General features: G+C 40.5%; 2 protein-coding genes across 6 annotated transcripts in view; both read right to left on the bottom strand.

Annotated features, from left to right (window-relative positions):
* Positions 1-9,238, bottom strand: part of TXNDC11 (thioredoxin domain containing 11) — a 33,855-nt gene extending 24,617 nt beyond the window's left edge. The window contains exons 1-5 of one of the 3 annotated variants that reach the window (XM_054842545.1): positions 8,996-9,225; positions 4,857-4,931; positions 4,349-4,565; positions 3,534-3,631; positions 1,387-1,516 (exon numbers count right to left, since the gene is read on the bottom strand). In XM_054842545.1, the coding sequence (XP_054698520.1) occupies positions 1,387-1,516; positions 3,534-3,631; positions 4,349-4,565; positions 4,857-4,931; positions 8,996-9,141 (666 nt within the window). In that variant the 5' untranslated portion in view covers positions 9,142-9,225. Of the gene's footprint in view, positions 1-1,386; positions 1,517-3,533; positions 3,632-4,348; positions 4,566-4,856; positions 4,932-8,995 lie in introns of all 3 variants that reach the window. The other 2 variants (XM_054842542.1, XM_054842543.1) reach the window with 2 other exon arrangements.
* A 377-nt stretch (positions 9,239-9,615) lies between these two features.
* Positions 9,616-18,735, bottom strand: part of ZC3H7A (zinc finger CCCH-type containing 7A) — a 31,068-nt gene continuing 21,948 nt past the window's right edge. For 2 of the 3 annotated variants that reach the window (XM_054842619.1, XM_054842621.1), the window contains exons 17-23: positions 16,977-17,053; positions 15,595-15,728; positions 15,124-15,229; positions 14,498-14,606; positions 13,513-13,646; positions 12,981-13,144; positions 9,616-11,664 (exon numbers count right to left, since the gene is read on the bottom strand). In XM_054842619.1, the coding sequence (XP_054698594.1) occupies positions 11,475-11,664; positions 12,981-13,144; positions 13,513-13,646; positions 14,498-14,606; positions 15,124-15,229; positions 15,595-15,728; positions 16,977-17,053 (914 nt within the window). In that variant the 3' untranslated portion in view covers positions 9,616-11,474. Of the gene's footprint in view, positions 11,665-12,980; positions 13,145-13,512; positions 13,663-14,497; positions 14,607-15,123; positions 15,230-15,594; positions 15,729-16,976; positions 17,054-18,735 lie in introns of those variants that run through there. The other variant, XM_054842622.1, reaches the window with a different exon arrangement.

Raw genomic sequence — 18,735 nt, 5'->3', positions numbered from 1 at the left:
AAAGAACGAACAAACGCTGAACATAAACGAGATAGGGCATTTGGAGCCACAGAATTTGAAGCACAGGAAGGGGGGGGAAGTTTGAACATAGAAATAAAAATATCTGTTCAACTGCGAAGAATTATTTTAAAAAAAAAAACATTTCTGGTTTCCCCATAAATTTGCCTTTCGTCTTAGTCTTTTTCCAATGGAAGTGCACCTCCTACTGTAAAGCAAATACCTTTTGCCGACAACCAAGAAATAATTCATGTAACACTGACCAAAAACCAGGCACGGCTGTTTTCAAATCTCTATAGGAGGCCAAAAAATAACAGAGCTTTAGAACGGTAAAACTGAAGCAGCGAAAGGACAACAGAATTGGTTGCGATCGCAGAAACTATCAGCGTCAGAGACAGATGCACATCTCGCTACTCCTGACTCACGGTCCCCACTTAAAACGCTGGAAAACTAAACCCACGAATAGCTCCTGAGGGATAAACTGAAGCGTGAACAAGCATGGGACCTACCCGCGGTAACTACCAGCATGCGTCCCCTGTGGCAGCTTTCATTTAACAGCGCAGGTCGTGCTCCATCCTGCAGCAGGACCAGCCATTAGAACACGAGCTAACTCAGAGAGGAACTCTGCTTCAATCCGAAACGCCTGAAAGCCCCTCGCGTGTTTAGGCCACTACTACAGCATCAATTTGTTGATCAGGTTTTCCATTCTGCTCTAATAGCTTGGGGTTTAGTAAGATCATGGTATTTCTCCACTGTGCGCTACCAAAATGAACAGTTATAAAGGGATTATAAATGACTCTGCTGTAAGTGCATTTTGTCTGATTGGAAGTTATTAATCCACTAGTATTGCTAACAATCTCAGCACCTCTGACCATGACAGACCAAAAAGTAATAAAACACAATACACCAGTGGATTAAAATCATGAAGTTACAGCACACAAAGTGGTTGGGAGCTGTTATTTCAACTGATATAACATTTGTTTTTACTTAACAGACTTATCTTATTAGAAAGGTTTAATATTCCTTTAAAAATCAATGATTATACATTTCTCAAATGTTTTTCCAACTCAGACTGCAAGATTTTTGCAAGAAGATTTCTCCCTTCTAGTTCATATGTAACTTTTTGGCGAGGTAACAACTTTGATTGTTGTCTCTACATACTGAAGTACGGTAAATTAAGAGCATCGCTAAATCATAAGAGTCATTATACAGGGAACCAACATGATGAATTTGTCATTTCATATTTTTATGATTTTAACCAATTTACACAGCACTGATTTCAGGATCTTGGAAATAAACTAGTACTTTGGAGCAGATCAAATTTAATCGTGAAACAAGTCAAACTCTTTCTGAATCACAGTGGTAAAGCTAGAGAAGAGAGACAAGTACCTCATAATTTGAGAGGAAATCTAGTAATTTTGATCGAGACGAGATGTAGAGTAGTGGTGTCATCACCCGGCGAACAAACTTTTCAATATAAACAGCACTCATAGGGCCTTTGTATTCAATTGGTCCAAAACTAGTACCAAAAAAAATAATAAAACATTAAGACTTAAATTAACAATAGAGAGAGTCCCTCCTGGGGGTGGCAGAGATAGGAGTTACATAGACAGCACGCTCAGCCTCAAGGGAATGGCTCTGTGTGTTAATTAACAGTGGCTTCTGTAACTGATAGAGGAGTTGTTTTACCAGACTTGATCTACAGCACAGAAACTGCAGTGACTCTAGTGCAGCATCTATGGGTAGGTGCAGTGTACTGGTGGGAACGAAGGGATGGAGACCACCTCTGAGTCCCATTAAAGAGGTTGGTAAAATGCAGGAATTAATTATATGATCATATACGTATCTGTGTGCTTCATCCAAAGTAAATACACATGGCTTAAAAATACAAATCTGAAAAATGTCACTAATTTCACTTGATTTTTTAAAATCTTTAGAAAGTTCAAACAGTATCGATCTGAAAAGGCACAATATTTTTACGTAGACTTTTACAGGTAGTACTCAATAAAGCAGGGATGAATCCAGTTGCACTGCTGATGAATAGACTCAGCGAGTCTACAGTTTCTCCCCCGGCCATCTGATAATACCTCTCACATCACATCAGGTAGTGCTAAAACAGAAGGCGGGCCGGGCCTTGTGGCTACAATTGGCTTCTCCTTTATCCCCTTGCAATCCTGCACCTGATTTATTATCATTAGGCTGGACAAAGCATCACAGTCCAAAATGAAATCAAACACAAAAACCATGAGGAATTAGTCCATTCCCACTGAAAAACTTACCGTGATGCATTTTTTAATATCATTTATGCATACAGACACTCTGAAAAATATCAAACTTGCACTGAGATACCAACATTCAGATGCTTTGAAATGGTCTTCTAGAGCCCGCTAGATTATTCTACATCCTACATTACTTTATTACAAACCTTTGTCTTAACAGCAACACGCACTGCTTCAACAGGTCACACGCCCGGAACACAAGGTTTGAGGTTTAATATCTCAGGCATGACAGGTGCATTGCCCTTCGGGGTTCTTATGAAGTATCAGCATGAATTTACATCTCGTCTTGTTGCAACTCTGTTTAAGGTTACCGATAATACCCAAGTGTATCCATCTATTGCGTTGCAATTTCGAGATCAAGTAAGTTTAAGTCAATGTATGTGCAAGTGTGATTGTTGGTTTTTTTTATTACAGTTTGAATTATGGCAGTGCCATCTGTGTCTATTCCAAGTTCAGCTGACAAAGATCAGGATTGTTCCCCCTCAATACATAAAAAAAACCCCACAACAAAATCCCCAACAAAAAACCAACAACAACAAAACCACAAAAACCCAAAAACCAAAATCAGCCTCTGTAATGGAAGAGAGCTGCAGTTCAAGACCAGAATACACAAGCAAAACGCAAGTTTTAAAGTACACAGCGTCTAGCTCTACTGTCCCTAGCATTAGAAAGTGTGTTTCCTTACCTTCTGCTCCCCACACACACACACGGGGGGGGGGGGGGGAAGGATAATACAGACAAATACTAAAAAATAGAAGTGAGATTATATAAAATTTTATACAGTGGTATCTCAACATTTGGAGCATAAAATGTGAGTGTAAAGTTCAAATTCAGACGAAAGTCTTCGGTACATAGTGTGATTTAAAGATGCACTTAAATTCCACAAACTTCAATAGCCCCTAAGTATATACTTTATTCCTGTCACAACTTGGGACTAGTAGATACAATCCATCTACAGAACAAGCAGACAACCGAAATTTATATATAAATCCAAATTCTTTACTTTTCACTGGAGGCAGAACTTCAGGGAGATGTACAGGCAAAAGAAAGTTTCCTTAAGGATGAAGGAAGCCACAGCATGTCATTTAACTGACATTTACAGCCCTTCTTAACACCCAAGTAGCATACAGGATGAGCTTCACTCAGAATCTCCCCCTCTACAGCTATTTACTATAGCCATAAATACAACATTTTATACGATATCTCTGTTTCCCAAAACAACAATAAAAACTCCCGCCGGTACGTAAGAAATCTTACCTCCGGTGGTATAAGTGTATCACAGGAAAATAAAAGAAATGCTTCTGCTTCCTGCATTTCCCCTGGTTCCACCAGCAATTTACAGCCACAAACAGCACCTGCAAAGCAGGTAAAAATTCACAACTATCAAAGTACATTACTGTGACCTTCTTTATCTAACATGTACTTTTTTCCAATCCATTCCATCTGCTATTTTCAGTGTGTTTTCAACTCAGTATTCCGTACCTGCTGCTCTTATTTCTTTCACGCAGTACTTTTTTTTTTAATTACTATTTTTTCCCATTTTGCAACAGCAATCCTTTTGGTCACCTTTCTAGTTTTTAAGCTTCTTAATCTATATCCTTCAAATTTACTAACTTAGTCATAATTCGTATTAATTACTTTTTCTGCAGAGTGGAGCTCAACAAGCGGAGGTTTAGGAAAGCTGTACCTGTGAAGCGTTCACAGGTAACCAACTGCTAGAAAACAGCGCTACGGCTGCAATCTTATATGATTACCAGTGTCTCCAAGGATCCTGGACCTGGAAGCGAACTCCCTGTAATTTCTGTGTGAAGGCAGTTGAATAAATCTGAGAACAATTTACAAGAAGGAACTTGTAGACTTCCCCATTCAGGAGCAGAAGTAACAGACAATTGATCAGGAAACACAGTTTTTCTCCATTTATTCTAACACTCTGTGCGTTAAGACGACTGGCCGAGTTACCCCGCAACGTGAGCATTCACGTCCGACTGGTTCCTATGGGATGACATAGCACCCGCTTGGAGATCGAAAAGCTATCAGGTCACGTTTAAGATTCGTATCCTCCCTGGAGTTACCTGGTCTGACAATCTGCCGGCCACGTGTTCTACTTCTTCTCTTGCTGCAATGGACTGGCCACACCATGGCGCATAGAAGAAATACAGCACAATTTCTGAATCCTGACGAAGGTGATCTGCGTAGTCTAACTGTCCCCGAAAAAGATCGATGACCGGAGATCTTGTGGAGAAAAAATTCACTGGAAGCTTCGCTGGCATAGTTACATCTTTTGCTCGACTGCAGGAAGGAAATTTAGAGTGGTTATTGAGATTGTACAGCAGTAGTTAAAAGAAGTGTGCCCAAAACCCTACTACTTCATCTTCGTGAAGGTCATGCAGTGACAAAACTTCAGAAATTGATGCAAATGACTACAACTTACATTACCTGAGTTAGTTTCATGAAATACCATAAAAATCTAAAGATCACCCTTAATAAGCTTTAGAAAGTCACGTCGTGATACCATGCACTACGTTTATGGGTATGTTAGCTCACACTCTTATTGCTGGTTGCTATAAAGCATAAAATTACCAGGAAGAATGATTTCTTTGGATTTCTTCCCTGGCCTCATCCTCTTTTAACACTTGTACTTTAGGCAACAGCACCCTAATAAGAGAAGAGACACTGGTCATAAAGTTTTGTGATGTGATGTTTATATAAACAGAGACTATTATCCTGCCTTACGCTTTGCTTTCAAGTATTCTACGCTTCTTTTATATTGTATTAGGAAAAAATATGTAAATATGTGTTGGTTTATTTTACTGATTAGAGCAGGGACTGCAAACTGTTGAGGGCACATTTCCTCTTCAATGTAAAGACAACATCAACAAACAGACAGTCTCGATTTAAAGAGATTACGACAGATAAATTAGTTCGAACGGTAACACCAAGAACGTAAACCAAATACTCAGGAAACCATTTTCTATCAAATCAGCAATTAAATAATCAAACAATCCAGAACTCAGCATTTCCAAGGTGTTCAGAAGTTGTTATAGTATAAACTGCCTTAAATGCAAGGGAACGATCATATTATCTTTCTTCTATTCTCTTAATTCCAAAGTTTTCCACTAGCTATATTTACACGAGAGCAAGTCAGATTCAAAACTGGACCGCACCACTGTAATGCTGAATTTTGCCACGGTTCCGTATGCGACAGGAAGTTTTAGAAGAGACTGTACCTTCTTTTACCTTGTATCACAACAAAAAGCTAATACAAAAATCTTTTTACCTGATATTTTATCCTTCTCAGGTTACAGTTTTAGTAATTGTCACACAATTATCGATCCCCGAACACTGTGAAACTCCTATGTTAAGCAACCTCCTAACGACGACTGCCACATTTTCAAACTTTAAAATCATTCTGGTTTCTAAGTACCACCTTTGTTTTTACAATACAGACTCACAAAAGCCACAGCTCTTCTCTCATTTCCAGGTTACTAAGCACACACTTTAAAGCTCAATCCTTAAGAATCACTCCCAGTATATTTTCTAAAAATTATGGAAATTCTTAATTCACATGTAAGAAACAGTATTTGCTTTGAAATCCAGAGTTTTAAAAATATTAGCTGGTCCCTCGTGTTTACAATTCATTAATTCCACTACTCACAAAACTGTTTTCACACAGATGGCCAAAAATCTAGTTCCTTCTATGGACTTCTACCTTTGCTCCTTCCCTTCTCCCCCAATAAGTAAACCAGCACCTCCTTCCCCAACCCCTAGGTTCTTACGTCACCTCACTACCAACACCTCTGGTTCCCTCCCATTCCTGCACTCCACACTTATCCAAACTGCCACCTTCTTCCCATTATTTCTAACTGCCAGCTGGACAGGACACACCGCCGATGCGCTACGGCTCTAACTCACAGGTCAGCACACACATGCCGATTAGCTGCAGAAAGCTAAACGTGGCAGTTAAGTGTTGATCTCACGCTAACGTGTACTTCTTCAGAGACATTAACTAGAATTTCTACTGTTTAACTAGTTTAATGAAAACGGACAACCTAAATATGTTTAAAAGCTCTGCTTCCTCTACTGAATTAAACCGAAAGTGGACAACTGATTCAAGAGATGCAGCATAAGCCTTACAAATGAGATATGAAATTGGCTCCAAATTGCAAGAAAGTATAAAACAGATCAACAGCAGTCCCATGACATGAATGAGTCAGGAACCACATGGCTACCTTCAAATATGAAAAAGCTCCAGTAATCATTAAAAAAACAAAACACAATAAATCAGCAGCTACCAGCTTCTTAAGCTGATTTGGTCAGTACCGTCTCCCTCTGCAATACCAAACGCATAACCCTACTTTTACGTAATTCCCAGGTTTACGAAGAGAATAGTGCTCTGAACCCCTAAAAATTATACAAGTATAAACTGAGAATTACATAACAATTATACAAACATAATAATGACACACTGTTTATTAAAACACTGATTGTGTTGTTTACCTGCTGCACAGAGCCTATAAAAACTTAACTCCTTTCAACAGAACAACCTGGTAATAAAAGAAAACACATGCAAATGCCTGTAGGATCAGCCCCTTTGACTGCAAGGTCCTTAGAGTGGGGTTGTCTCAAAAGACAATTGCATAGTGCCAGAAATAATTCAGGTTCTAAACCACAGGCTTTCCTTCATAATACATGTTAGGTCAGGCTTCATTTGGCTGTTCCTTGAGCCACTATAAACCTGCAATACCTCAAACCCTACTAACAGATTATCTTCTAGTAGAGGAACTTTCCCTTTCCGTACTTTTTATCCATGGGCCTCAAAAGTTACGTGTTTTAAGTGCAGCGATAGTAACTGTACTCTGGTGCTGAGACTCACTTGCAAACCGTACTAACGTGTGGTGAGAAACTATGTACTGTAGTCCTAGTTAACATGTGCAATTAACCATCCTCCAAATTGCACGCGTAATGTTTACACTTGAATTTTCTATGCTTCTGATAGCAACAGAACAGGGAATACCTTTCTGACATTAGTTTGTCTATTTAACTACAAGCTGAAAAGCCAAACCCCTTTAATCAAACTTCCTGTACAGAGTACGGGGTGGTGAGAATCACATTCCAAGCATGTTCCATTTGTGAGCTTTCAAACACAGCTAGCAGTAAAATCAAAGTAACATGCAGGTTTTAAATAAAAGAGAGCAGGAAGAAAACAGAAGTGTCATTGTAAGCATTAAAAAAAAATATTATTTTTCTTTTAGTAACAGGCAATAAAACAGGAAGGTGATTAGGTTCAGAAATCCTTCACCCTATGTTCTGCGATATGGCAACAACTTTATGCTTTCGTCTAAATTATCTAGTCACTGTGAGATACAGACTACTGGAACAAAGGCACTGCTGCTCACAGAGCAACTCGTTCATAGACTTAAAATTCACTCCCATTCAAGTAATACACCCCCTGTGGAAAAGTGAGAAAAGACGGCCTTAGTATTTTTCAGAAGCATTACCTGTGAATCAAGTGTTTCTTGGAATAAAAAGTTGTTAGATTCTGCAGAATAGGGAAGTAATCAGATCCTTGTAGCCTCCTCCCACTCCAAAATTAAACCCCAAATGCAACAGATCTTCTCAAATTAATATAGCATGACTTGAAGCACCTAACAATCACCTTGAACTAAAACCCATCCAGAACATCCAGATCACAGTTTAGGCTCCAGAAACGAGCTGCCCAGCTGCAGCGCATTTACTATGCATCACCCAGCTCTCCTGGCACTTCCAGCTACAAACATCATCTGGTTCCACTGACCCACGTATACCAGGCTCTCAGCAAAGAGAAACCAAAGAGGCTTTCGCAATGAGGAAAGTTCCAGCTGCCAAGATGAGCACCACCAGACTAGAGGAAAAAGACTGGCAAAGCATCTTTCTGACTGAAGCAGGTGCGGGTAATGGAGGGTGCCGACACTAACGCATGATCCAGAAGAGACCCGTTTCCCACCACTTCGTACCCCCACGCCAATGCAGCCAGCTGAGCGCACTGAGGACGGGTTTCGGCCCCGTGCCCGCTCAGTCCTTCTGTGGTAACGCGAGGTACAAGTTATTCTCTGGAGATGAGGAAAAACAGCTTTCTCAAGAAAGCGCCCGTCCCTCAGGTGCGCGTGCATCCGCATACCTGCTACCGCCACCACCCCCCCGATGAAGCCATATCTGTCTTAAAAACACTGTTGCTTCTTTCCCACCCGTGTATTAAGGCAGCGAGCGGGGGCCTCCCCCCATGCCCCTCCAGCCCCTGCCCGGCACGGGTCACTGGGCCTCACGTCCCCCCGCTGCCACACCGCTGAACTGGTGATGGTGTTGGCCCACGACACGAGAACGGCCATCGCTGGGGATCGCATGTCGCTGGACCCGGGAGGAAAATGTCTATCGCCTACCCCTAGAAGGTTCCCGACACGACCCGGCCCCGCGCGGCACCTCACGGACCCCGACCACAGAGCGCAGGGAGACGCGCAGGCAGCGTAGGCACAAGGGGTCGCGCCCCGGGAGGACCCCTGGCCCGGCCAGGCCGCCCGCCTCGGCACACCCGCAGGCCCCGGGGCGGGACCCCCGCAGGCGGCTCTGCCCCAGGCCTCTGGGGCACGCACCGCCTCCAGGAAGAGCGGCAGACGGCCGCTTCCCTCCGCCGGGCCCCGCGTGCCCCCGGTCCTCCCGGACCCCGGCCGCTCCCCCGCCATTACCTGCAGGTGACTTTGAGGGCCACGAGAAAGGCGCAGCCCAGCACGATGGCAGCGCCACACAGCAGCTCGGGCCGCCGCGCCATCTGGGCGGCGCGAGGCCGCAGCCGAGGGGGAGCCGCGGGGCCGGAGCCGCCGCATAACGACATCACCCCTGGCCGAGGCGGGGAGGGGTGCGGGCCACCGGGCCGCTCCCGCTCGCACACGTCTCCCTACCACCCGCCTGTCAGCCGCGCCGGGGCGGGCGGAGCGGCCTCCTCCACCGGCGAACCCGCCGCCGCCACGTCGCGCCGCCCCGAGCAGGCGCACAGGCTGCCGCGGCTGGGGGCGAGCCGGGGCGCGGTCCCCCGGCGGCAGACGGGACCCGCCGGGGAAAGCGAGGGCAGAGCGGGTCCTGGCGGGGAACGGGCCCGGCGGCGGGGCTGGGAATGCCGTGAGGCCGGCGGCTCCTCGCTCGGTCCCCGTCCTACCCGCGGTCTCAAGAAAAACGCGTTAGGAATTATGTTGTTCGCCTCCTGCTAGCTGTGGAGTAATTCCTCCGTTTCTGCGAGGACTGAGCCCCCTCTGGCAGCTATTCCCCAACGGCTTCCACGCTGCAGTCATTAAAAGATTTCACACCGTCCTTACACAACAAGGATTTCATGTTTAGTTTTGTCTAGAATTACGTCCAGTAATTTACAGAGCACTTACATTAAACAATGAAAGCATAAAATTGAGAAAACAATTCAGAAAGGCACACAATACAATCAGGTTTTGTCACAGGAATAACAGTGTCCATAGTACTCTATTTCAAGCTCAGTTTATTACAAACAATGTAAAAAATTAGCATTGCAGCAAGTGGCAGCTCAAGCACCAAGCTAATTTTGAATGCAGGCTGTACAGTGTAGTCAAGTGTACTTCAGCCTAGCCTGTAAGGAACAGTCACTTCACAAGTTCCCCAAGCTATGGCTGAAGCATAAGGTGTTGTTTTAATATTCATTGTGCTTTTATTTTGTGAAGTGAATGGGACACAGCATCCAGGCTTGTCATGTGTATAGGTATCACCAAACCAACTATGGATTCAAAATTTTTTACATTAACAATATACGGCCCATTCAAACTAACTGACGTCATTCTTAAAGCTCTTCTAATTATAGAAAGTTAGCCATTAACAGAGAAAAATACTCTCAAGAGGAGGGAGCAGTCAGTCATGGGGAAATAAAGAAACCTAGATTTAGCTATTTTGAAGGAACACCTGAAAAGTGTAAAAAAAACCAAACAAAAAACCCCCAAAAAACCCCAACAATAACAAAAAAACACTCACAAAGAAAGCTGAAAGCACCACCTGCACAGAAGCCAAAATGCAACAGAAGCTCCAGCAACTGTAAAGCCCAAAGGCTTGTGATTCAGAAGTCACCTCAGCCGGTGAATGGGTTTCCAGTTCCTGTGGTCTGCAGGAAATGCAATTTGAAGTACCATCCACCTTGCAGCCGAGGTGGTGGTTCATGCCCAAGTCAAAAGGCTGAAAACATGTCCCAGCACCACGTAGCTCCAAAATGCTTGTCTGCTTTGCAAGTTAGTTGGCCATTTTTGTTATTTTAGTGATGCAATGAGCTAATGACAATACAGAAAACTGCAAACACACAGCTGGAGACACAAATACCAACTTCCTCAACTTCTAGCTACAGGTGCTCAAGCTTTTGCTAATAGGCAAATCATTGTTTGTTTTTACAAAATCTCTATCCTGAGAGGCTACATGCAGAAAACAGCTTTGTGTAAAGTTCTCTTTATTACAGGCAACATTAGTCCATACAATAATACACAATACTGACATACAAGTGTAATCTTTCAAAATCATCATTTAAACAGCAAAGACCAAGAAACAGAATTTTAACTACTTCATTTTCAAAAATTAATACGTTTTTTCCTCCCAAGATCCTTTTTCAGTAAATTATGTGGAAACATACAAATAGAGAAAAAAATACCCATTCAACATATATTGTAGTTAAATGGTTATTTTGTTTAAAATCTTTAATAAGAAAATCCTTTTTAGCAACCTACATATAGATAAGTAGCAAACTTTGTTTTAAACAAATCCTCTCCATTAAAAGATCTGAAGAATTTTCATCCATCATTTTCTTCTTAGCCCACACTGTTTTGTAATACCTTGATACCTTAAAGTTTTTCAGCTGAAGGACTGATACTAGGGGGCTTCCTAGATATTGTAACCTCTCTTCCCCCTCTTCTATTTCCTAACTTTCTGTCCAACAGAAGGTGAGTAAGCACATAATACTTCAGATTTTTTTTAATCACCACTCTGTTTCATGAGAGCACAGACAGGTCTGCTCAGTCCCCCTAAATCTACTATATTTTGCTGTTCAGGGGGAACAATATATGCCAATAAAAGCAGAAAACCTGCAGCTTTTCTGTCACATGCTTTTGATTATTGTCAAATTTTCTGGTTTACACTTCCAGCTGATACCATGTATGTGTCATCTCAGTATTAGTTTAAATCTTTAAACAAAAAACTATATTTTCCAAAGTCATTATCACTCGGAGCAATCAAGTGGTCTTTTCTTGCTTTGCTGAGCTTCATTCTTAAAACTTGTCTTCGTTCTTCCCACTCATGGAGTTCAGCGTTTCCATGGGCAAATTTACAGTTGTTTCCTTCAGTGCAAGTACCAGCCATATATCTGTCAAGACAGATTTCAAACAGTGTTTTCACAGAAATATCACGATCACTATTATATCTTGTTAGTTTCTTCTGGTCATGTTTTTCAAATACACTAAAATATTAAGGACAAAAAAATAATCGGAAGAGTATTTACTTTTTTAGTAAGACAATACTAACTGTGTTTAACATTTGATTGTATTTTTCTTTCCCAGCTGCCAAATATTTTTATAGAGGACAAGAGATGGCTCTTTTCTTTCTGTTCCTCATGCTTCTAACTTTACTGAGTCATTTAATGCTTGAAACCTTTAATTTCATCAGGTCAAATTATCAGGTAAACGAATACCTTATTCTTTAACTCACTAAGCTAAGGAACTACTATTGTTAAAAAATTCAACTAATTAATTATCCCATGTTAACTGAATTTGGGGTTTAAGTACTCAGTATGACTTAAGAATCTATTTTATCCTAGTATTTTTGTATTAAGTTATAGGCAGGCCAGTTTGTATTCACTGCATATCCGAGGTCTGTTAGTGTTCAACAGATCAAATACATTTAAGATGTTACCTAAAAATTTAGTAAAGCAGGCATGTAACCTTTCACGCAAAGACTGCAAACAAAAAATAACTTGCTTTACATGCTGTGCAATTTCTCCAGATCTCTAAGCCATTCAGAATCTTTAGTTTGAAATAGAGTAGCTAAGTTATCCGTACCCATACCAGCAGATTCCAAAGTTTTTAGCCTTCCAAAAAGATTCCAACAGTGGAAAGAACTTTCAACAGATTTACAAAACATCTACTGTAGTCAGGTAAACAGGCTGCATTTAAGAATTAAAAGGAGCAGCAAAACATACAACCAATGCTGGGGAAAACCTAATGGTCTTGGAAGTTCTCTTCCACACATTCATAAACAATTTCCAGTAACAAATACTCGATTTTAGCAAATTTGTTTTGATGCTAATGACATTTCTACTTGCCTTCAAGCTCCAGTATCACTGTCCGGCTAGGTACTGTTCTCGTGTTCCGCAGGAATTAATACGCAGATGCTTAAGTCAACTTGTAATAATACCAACAATATTTCGCACAGCTGCAATGAACTTGCAACCCTTTATTAACATCACACAAGCAACTAATTTGGTTCCGCAATTAGGCACTTTTGTCACTCCTTGAGTTCTAACGGTATGTGTTAAAATAGTTAATTACTTAATTTATTGTTGAAAGATGTATGGCAAAACAAGAAATACTGGAAATATTGTCTGTCAAAACTAGTAACTGCCTTAATTATTTACACTATGAACCATAATTTTTCAGCATTTTTGACATCTTAAAAACCACATACCTATCACAAATGCTAAAATATCCGGTTGGAAAGCGATATTGCCAGCAGTTCTGATCATCCTCAGTGTGGAAAACCTTCTCTTTATGCTTTTCAGAAGAAATGTGACCCTGCCATTGCTTCTCACTATTACAGTTCTTCCCACACATCCAACAGTGAAAATCCACCTGTTTTGCAGGGAATTTGAAAACAAAACATTGAGAATTCAATACCATAAGCACAGAATTGCTCCTAATACATTTTGAATGTTTTATGCTGTACTGTAAATTGTCGTTTACCTAAACAGTTATAGTTATTTAAACAATCACCTGAAATTTATGATCTCCACTGGCTTTAGATGATTCAGAAGAACTAACTGCTTTAAAGTGTCAGTTCAAGTTTGCATTTAGTGTTGCTAACTATGATGTAAGGAAGCACCAAGAAAATAAGGACAACAATGTATGTTACTGACTGAGGGGCAGGGGGAAGAGGAGGAAAACCACAAAACAACAAAAAAACCGTGTTTGAATTTAGAATTATACCTATGATTACTTACTGTAACTTCAGCATAGTCAGTTGGCATGTGAATTTGCTTCCCATTTTCTTTGTTTGCCTGAACAGCTGTATCATCTCCTTTTTCTGTTTTTTGACTTTTTAGCCATATGTCATACAACTGCTCCAAGTCTTGAACTAATGAGAGCAGAAGCTAAAATAAGTAATTAGCAATTAAGGCAAGAGTTTGAGAATACTAGATAAATGACTCAGTTTGCAAACATAATTCAGTCCCCACCTATTGTAAGAAGAAAAAAGGAAGGACACAATGTAGACAGTTACACAGTTTAGAGATAAGAGCCAAGAGCAGCACGAATCTCTGGCTACTTACCAAGACCCATTTCGGCCTATCTAGGGGAAAGCAAGATGTTACCCATTTCTGAATAGGCACTCAAAGTATAGATAACAACTGTGCCGTTGTGTATCAATATCTGAATTTCAAAGTACTAATGTAATGTGTGCTACAGCTTTTGGTAAATTTAGCCTGCTTTCTTGCAGACCGTGATATTATCATTTATGTAATTTATTACTTCCAATTTTTGATTATTTCTCCCCAGTAACACTCTAATGGGATAACAAGTCAACAGCAGAAAATGAATAGTAATTCCAAGTAAATACACTGGGGTGGGTGTGGAAATTCTTCTGCAAATAGTTTGCCTCCATACATGATCAACACAATCCTAGTGTGTGCACACGGCAACCAAACAATATTGCTGCATGGATCAATATACTATTTCTAAGACATCTAAAAAAACTGATACAAATTACTGTTAAAAAACACATCAAACAACAAATATACAATATAGCTATTTTATTTAATACTGTTTTTGAATACCCAGTCTGAGCTTATTCAAATTTTTAAAAAAGGCACCTGCAAGGTTTACTACAAAAGACAGTTAAGGAAAATGCATTCAAAAATAATTGAGGAACAAGAATGAAAAGCAGAACAGTTAAGATTTACAACATGTTAGATTTAGTCTTCTACTTACTGCTGTTCTCCTTCATATAGGTCCACATCTCTCTTTCCTCAGGACTGTGAGCAAATGAGCAGTTTCCATCATACTGACATTTCTTGCCTGAAGCAATATGATTGCACAACTGGAACGTGAATTAAAAAAATATCCATATGAATATAAAGTAACAGGGATGATAGCAGAAAATGTGGAGTTTTTCCAGTCTTGGCTAGTGTTTCCCCTCCCAATCAGACATTAGTAACACAGGAAAAATAAAATCATGTTTATTTTATTAAAAAACTCATATATTGTAGTCAGAAAAAGCAAACTGCTGGAACTGCATGTACTATGACTGGTTTTTGCATCCTAGCAGATTACCAGACCACAGATATGCTTAAACTATTTCTGAAATATTTACTGGAAATAGTAAGAATTTCATTAAATCATTTAAAAAGTTATTAACTTCCACTGATGAGAAAGGGCTTCAGTAATAACATGTGAAATCAGTGCTTTTCTAAGGCTGAACTCTGTAGAAACACTATAAACATATTCCCACCAACTCCCATGGGAATTTCTGTAGTACTGATGAAACCAGCCCAATGACTAGTATTTTCCGGTTACCATATTTTCTTAACAAAAACGTTAGTTTTAGGTTAACGTACATCAAATTGCAGAGGCACTTGTTTCTTTGCAGGAAGAGGACGAATGGTCATCCACTTCTTACGTTCATTAGACATTACTAGCACCACACGGCGATCTTTGGTCCATCTAAAAACCAGATGCATTCAATGAAAGAAAATACTATTTCAAAAAGACACACTGCCTACGTAGAAGCAGACCCAGGAAAGCACAAAAAGGTTCTTTATAAAGCTTTCACCATATATTTGAGATCTAACTAAATTCTACTGAAACTTTACCATAACTAATAACTAAAAAAAACCCAAAACAAAACAGCCACCAAAGTGTTTCTCACTACCAATTATTAACATACTACAAAGAGACGACTGTGTTCTGCTTCAATGGTTTTTTTTAATTCCTTGCACCACTCTTTCCTGAGCAGTAACAAAGTTTCCCAAAAGAGGTTTTAAATGGCTGACAAAACAGTAACTTTTTCACTGTTTGGTCTTACTTACGGGTGTCTTGCCTTTGCAGTACAGTATTTTTTGTTTCTGTCTGGCTCATTAACTTGACCATTTCTCCAGCACTGACCACAAACAAACTTCATCTTCAAATTAAGTGATCCATATTTCATTTGGTTCCCAAGGATCTTAAGCCAAAAAAATAACAACAATAGTAAAAGGTATTTTGTATCTGCAAAAAAATCCACACATAATTATGAATTACCCCCTACAACAAAAGTTAACAACACATGTCCAGAAGCAGACGTTACACTGCGTGCCTTGTAATAGTTTACCTTCTAATTTCAAACTAGACATTTCTTAACAGATGCATTTTTATTTAACTTATTTCTGATTTAGGTACATGTACCTAGAAGTTGTGATAATATATAGAAATGCACTGACAGCAGCTCTGAGGAGAAGGACTTAGGGGTTCTGGTGGATGAGAAGCTCAACATGAGCCGGCAGTGTGTGCTTGCAGCCCAGAAAACCAACAGTGTCCTGGGCTGTATCAAAAGCAGCTTGACCAGCAGGTCGAGGGAGGTGATCCTGCCCCTCTACTCTGCTCCGGTGAGACCCCACCTGGAGTACTGCATCCAGCTCTGGGGTCCCCAGGACAAGAAGGACATGGACTTGTTGGAGCGAGTCCAGAGGAGGCCACGAAGATGATCAGAGGGCTGGAGCACCTCTCCTACGGAGACAGGCTGAGAGAGTTGGGGTTGTTCAGCCTGGAGAAGAGAAGGCTCCGGGGAGACCTTAGAGCCCCTTCCAGTCCCTGCAGGGGCTCCAGGAAAGCTGGAGAGGGGCTGGTGCCAAGGGCAGGGAGTGACAGGCCAAGGGGAATGGCCTGAAGCTGCAGGAGGGGAGATGGAGATGGGATGTGAGGCAGAAATCCTTCCCTGTGAGGGTGCTGAGGCCCTGGCACAGGGTGCCCAGAGAAGCTGTGGCTGCCCCTGGCTCCCTGGCAGTGTTCAAGGCCAGGCTGGATGGGGCTTTGGGCACCCTGGGCTGGCGGAGGGTGTCCCTGCCCATGGCAGGGGGTTGGCACTAGACAGGCTTTGAGGTCCCTTCCAACCCAAACCATTCTAGGGTTCAATAAACTCAACACATAAAAGTCCTACATATTGAAAAGACAATTGCCCTACAGCAGCTGACTTTGAAATTATATTTAGGTTTTGTGTTCTGACTACGACAGAATAAGCAAAGCAAAAAAGGAATTACATAGAAGCAAAGCAGGCATTTTAGTGTAAGTGGAGCAAGCCAAAGAAAGCCTACAGTGAAAGAAGAGAGTATTAAAAAACTAATTTCTAAAACAAGCTACATTATACACAGACATACAAAAAAAATTATCACCAAAGTCACTGTAGAATTAGTTTATCAGAAAAACAAAAAATTACCTGTGATCCATGTGCACTAGCTTCCATGTTCTGCCAGTATTTCTTTGATTCTTGAACAATAGTATCATGTGAAATACCTGTAAAGGAAGGGAAAAAGTTCTTGAGCACTTATAACTGTTGTAGAATTACAGAGATGCTCAAACTGGAATGCTACTGAAGCCCCAAAGCTTTTATCTATTTTTCTTTTTATACATTGTACACATATACGCACAACTCATGTGCGGGTATGTATATACATTTACATCCATCCATCCATACACACACACACACATACATATATACACACTTAAGAATCTCATGAGGGCCTCCAAAACAGAAACATTGTTTATATCATCATATTGAAAAGCAAAGATAAAAGTTTTTTAAATTACAGATTGATCAAATAAGTTAAGGTGCATCTTTGAGTATTTATTTAGACATAATGTACTAAACCTCTAATAACAATCTAATTAGAAAAGCTACATTTTATTATGGACCACAGAAAAACTGTCCAAAAGTGCAAGCTAACAGACACTTGATTGCCCCTGCCTTCTTTACAAAGATTTTAAATAAGCTCTGTTAATTAGATTTTGTTTCAGAAAAAGAAAAAAACCAAACCCAAAACATTCTTATAAATACTCTGGCTAAGGTTCCTATCAGAGCTGTACAGTGTTCGCACATACTGTAACATTTACTGCTCTAATTGCACACAAATACAGACTGTCATCTGCATTTGGATTTGAGGGTTGGTAAAATGTTTCTTTCCTGAGGCAGCATTCCTTTACTTCCCATACTTTACATTTAGAAAAGCAACCTCATTCAAAGAGCAGAGGCTGAGTTTTAACTGACTTTGGCAAAGCATGAAGGCAGCATGAACACATCATAAAATAAAAAATGTGTCTTCTGTGTCAAATCAAGTTTCTTGGAGAACCCAACTCTTACTTCAAAATAGAAATTACAGTGTAAGTATTATTTGCTATCTTTGACTTTGTAGGGGCAGCTAGTAAGAAAATAACTGTTTTACTTTCACACAGAAACTTCTAAAGGCTCATCCCAGGAGAGACAGAACAGGAAATCAGCAAAGAAACAGTAATCTCTTGTCTCCATTGGACTTCCTTCCTCTGCATTTTCAGGTCAGCAAGACACCGTGTCAGAATCTAGATAGAAAGCTGAAGCAACAAGGAGACTCTTCTTCAAAGAAGGGATGGATGAGGATAAATCACAGGCATAAAGGGGCAAAAATGTCAGAAACACTGTAACACATTGGGATTGCCACATTTCCCTTTTTCCTCCATGTATCACAATGATCCAACACGATTACTTAATACATAAAGTACTACTGTCATACTGAGCAAGGTAGGAAGAATGAGCAACTGTTACGTGGTACAAATCATTTACTGCTAACAGTTCAATTGCCTTTTTTTTTTTTTTTTTTTTAAAGTCATGGAGAGTTTGCAACTCATCAAGGAATGGACTGTAAGTACAGAGACATGTCACTCAAAAGCTATCAGCTAGAAATGAAGTAGTAAAACTTGTTATCCTCAAAGAAGCCAACAAAACCAAGCAAGATCAACAAAAAGCACCTTAATGTCCTGTGTAAGCAAGAAAGAACAGAAGAATAGTTAGGTTTTATCAGTACATACACTAATGAGAGAGAGAAGCGCCCACTGGAAAGATTTATTTTCCGGCTCACTACGTAAGAACATCAGAATGCCACTAAGCTAAAAGAAAGGCTGAACGGTGGAAAAACATAATTCTTGTACAGGGTGATGGAGGGAAA

Source organism: Grus americana, chromosome 15 (assembly GCF_028858705.1).
Source record: "Grus americana isolate bGruAme1 chromosome 15, bGruAme1.mat, whole genome shotgun sequence".
Lineage (NCBI taxonomy): Eukaryota > Metazoa > Chordata > Aves > Gruiformes > Gruidae > Grus > Grus americana.
This window is presented reverse-complemented; position numbering and strand designations above follow the sequence as displayed.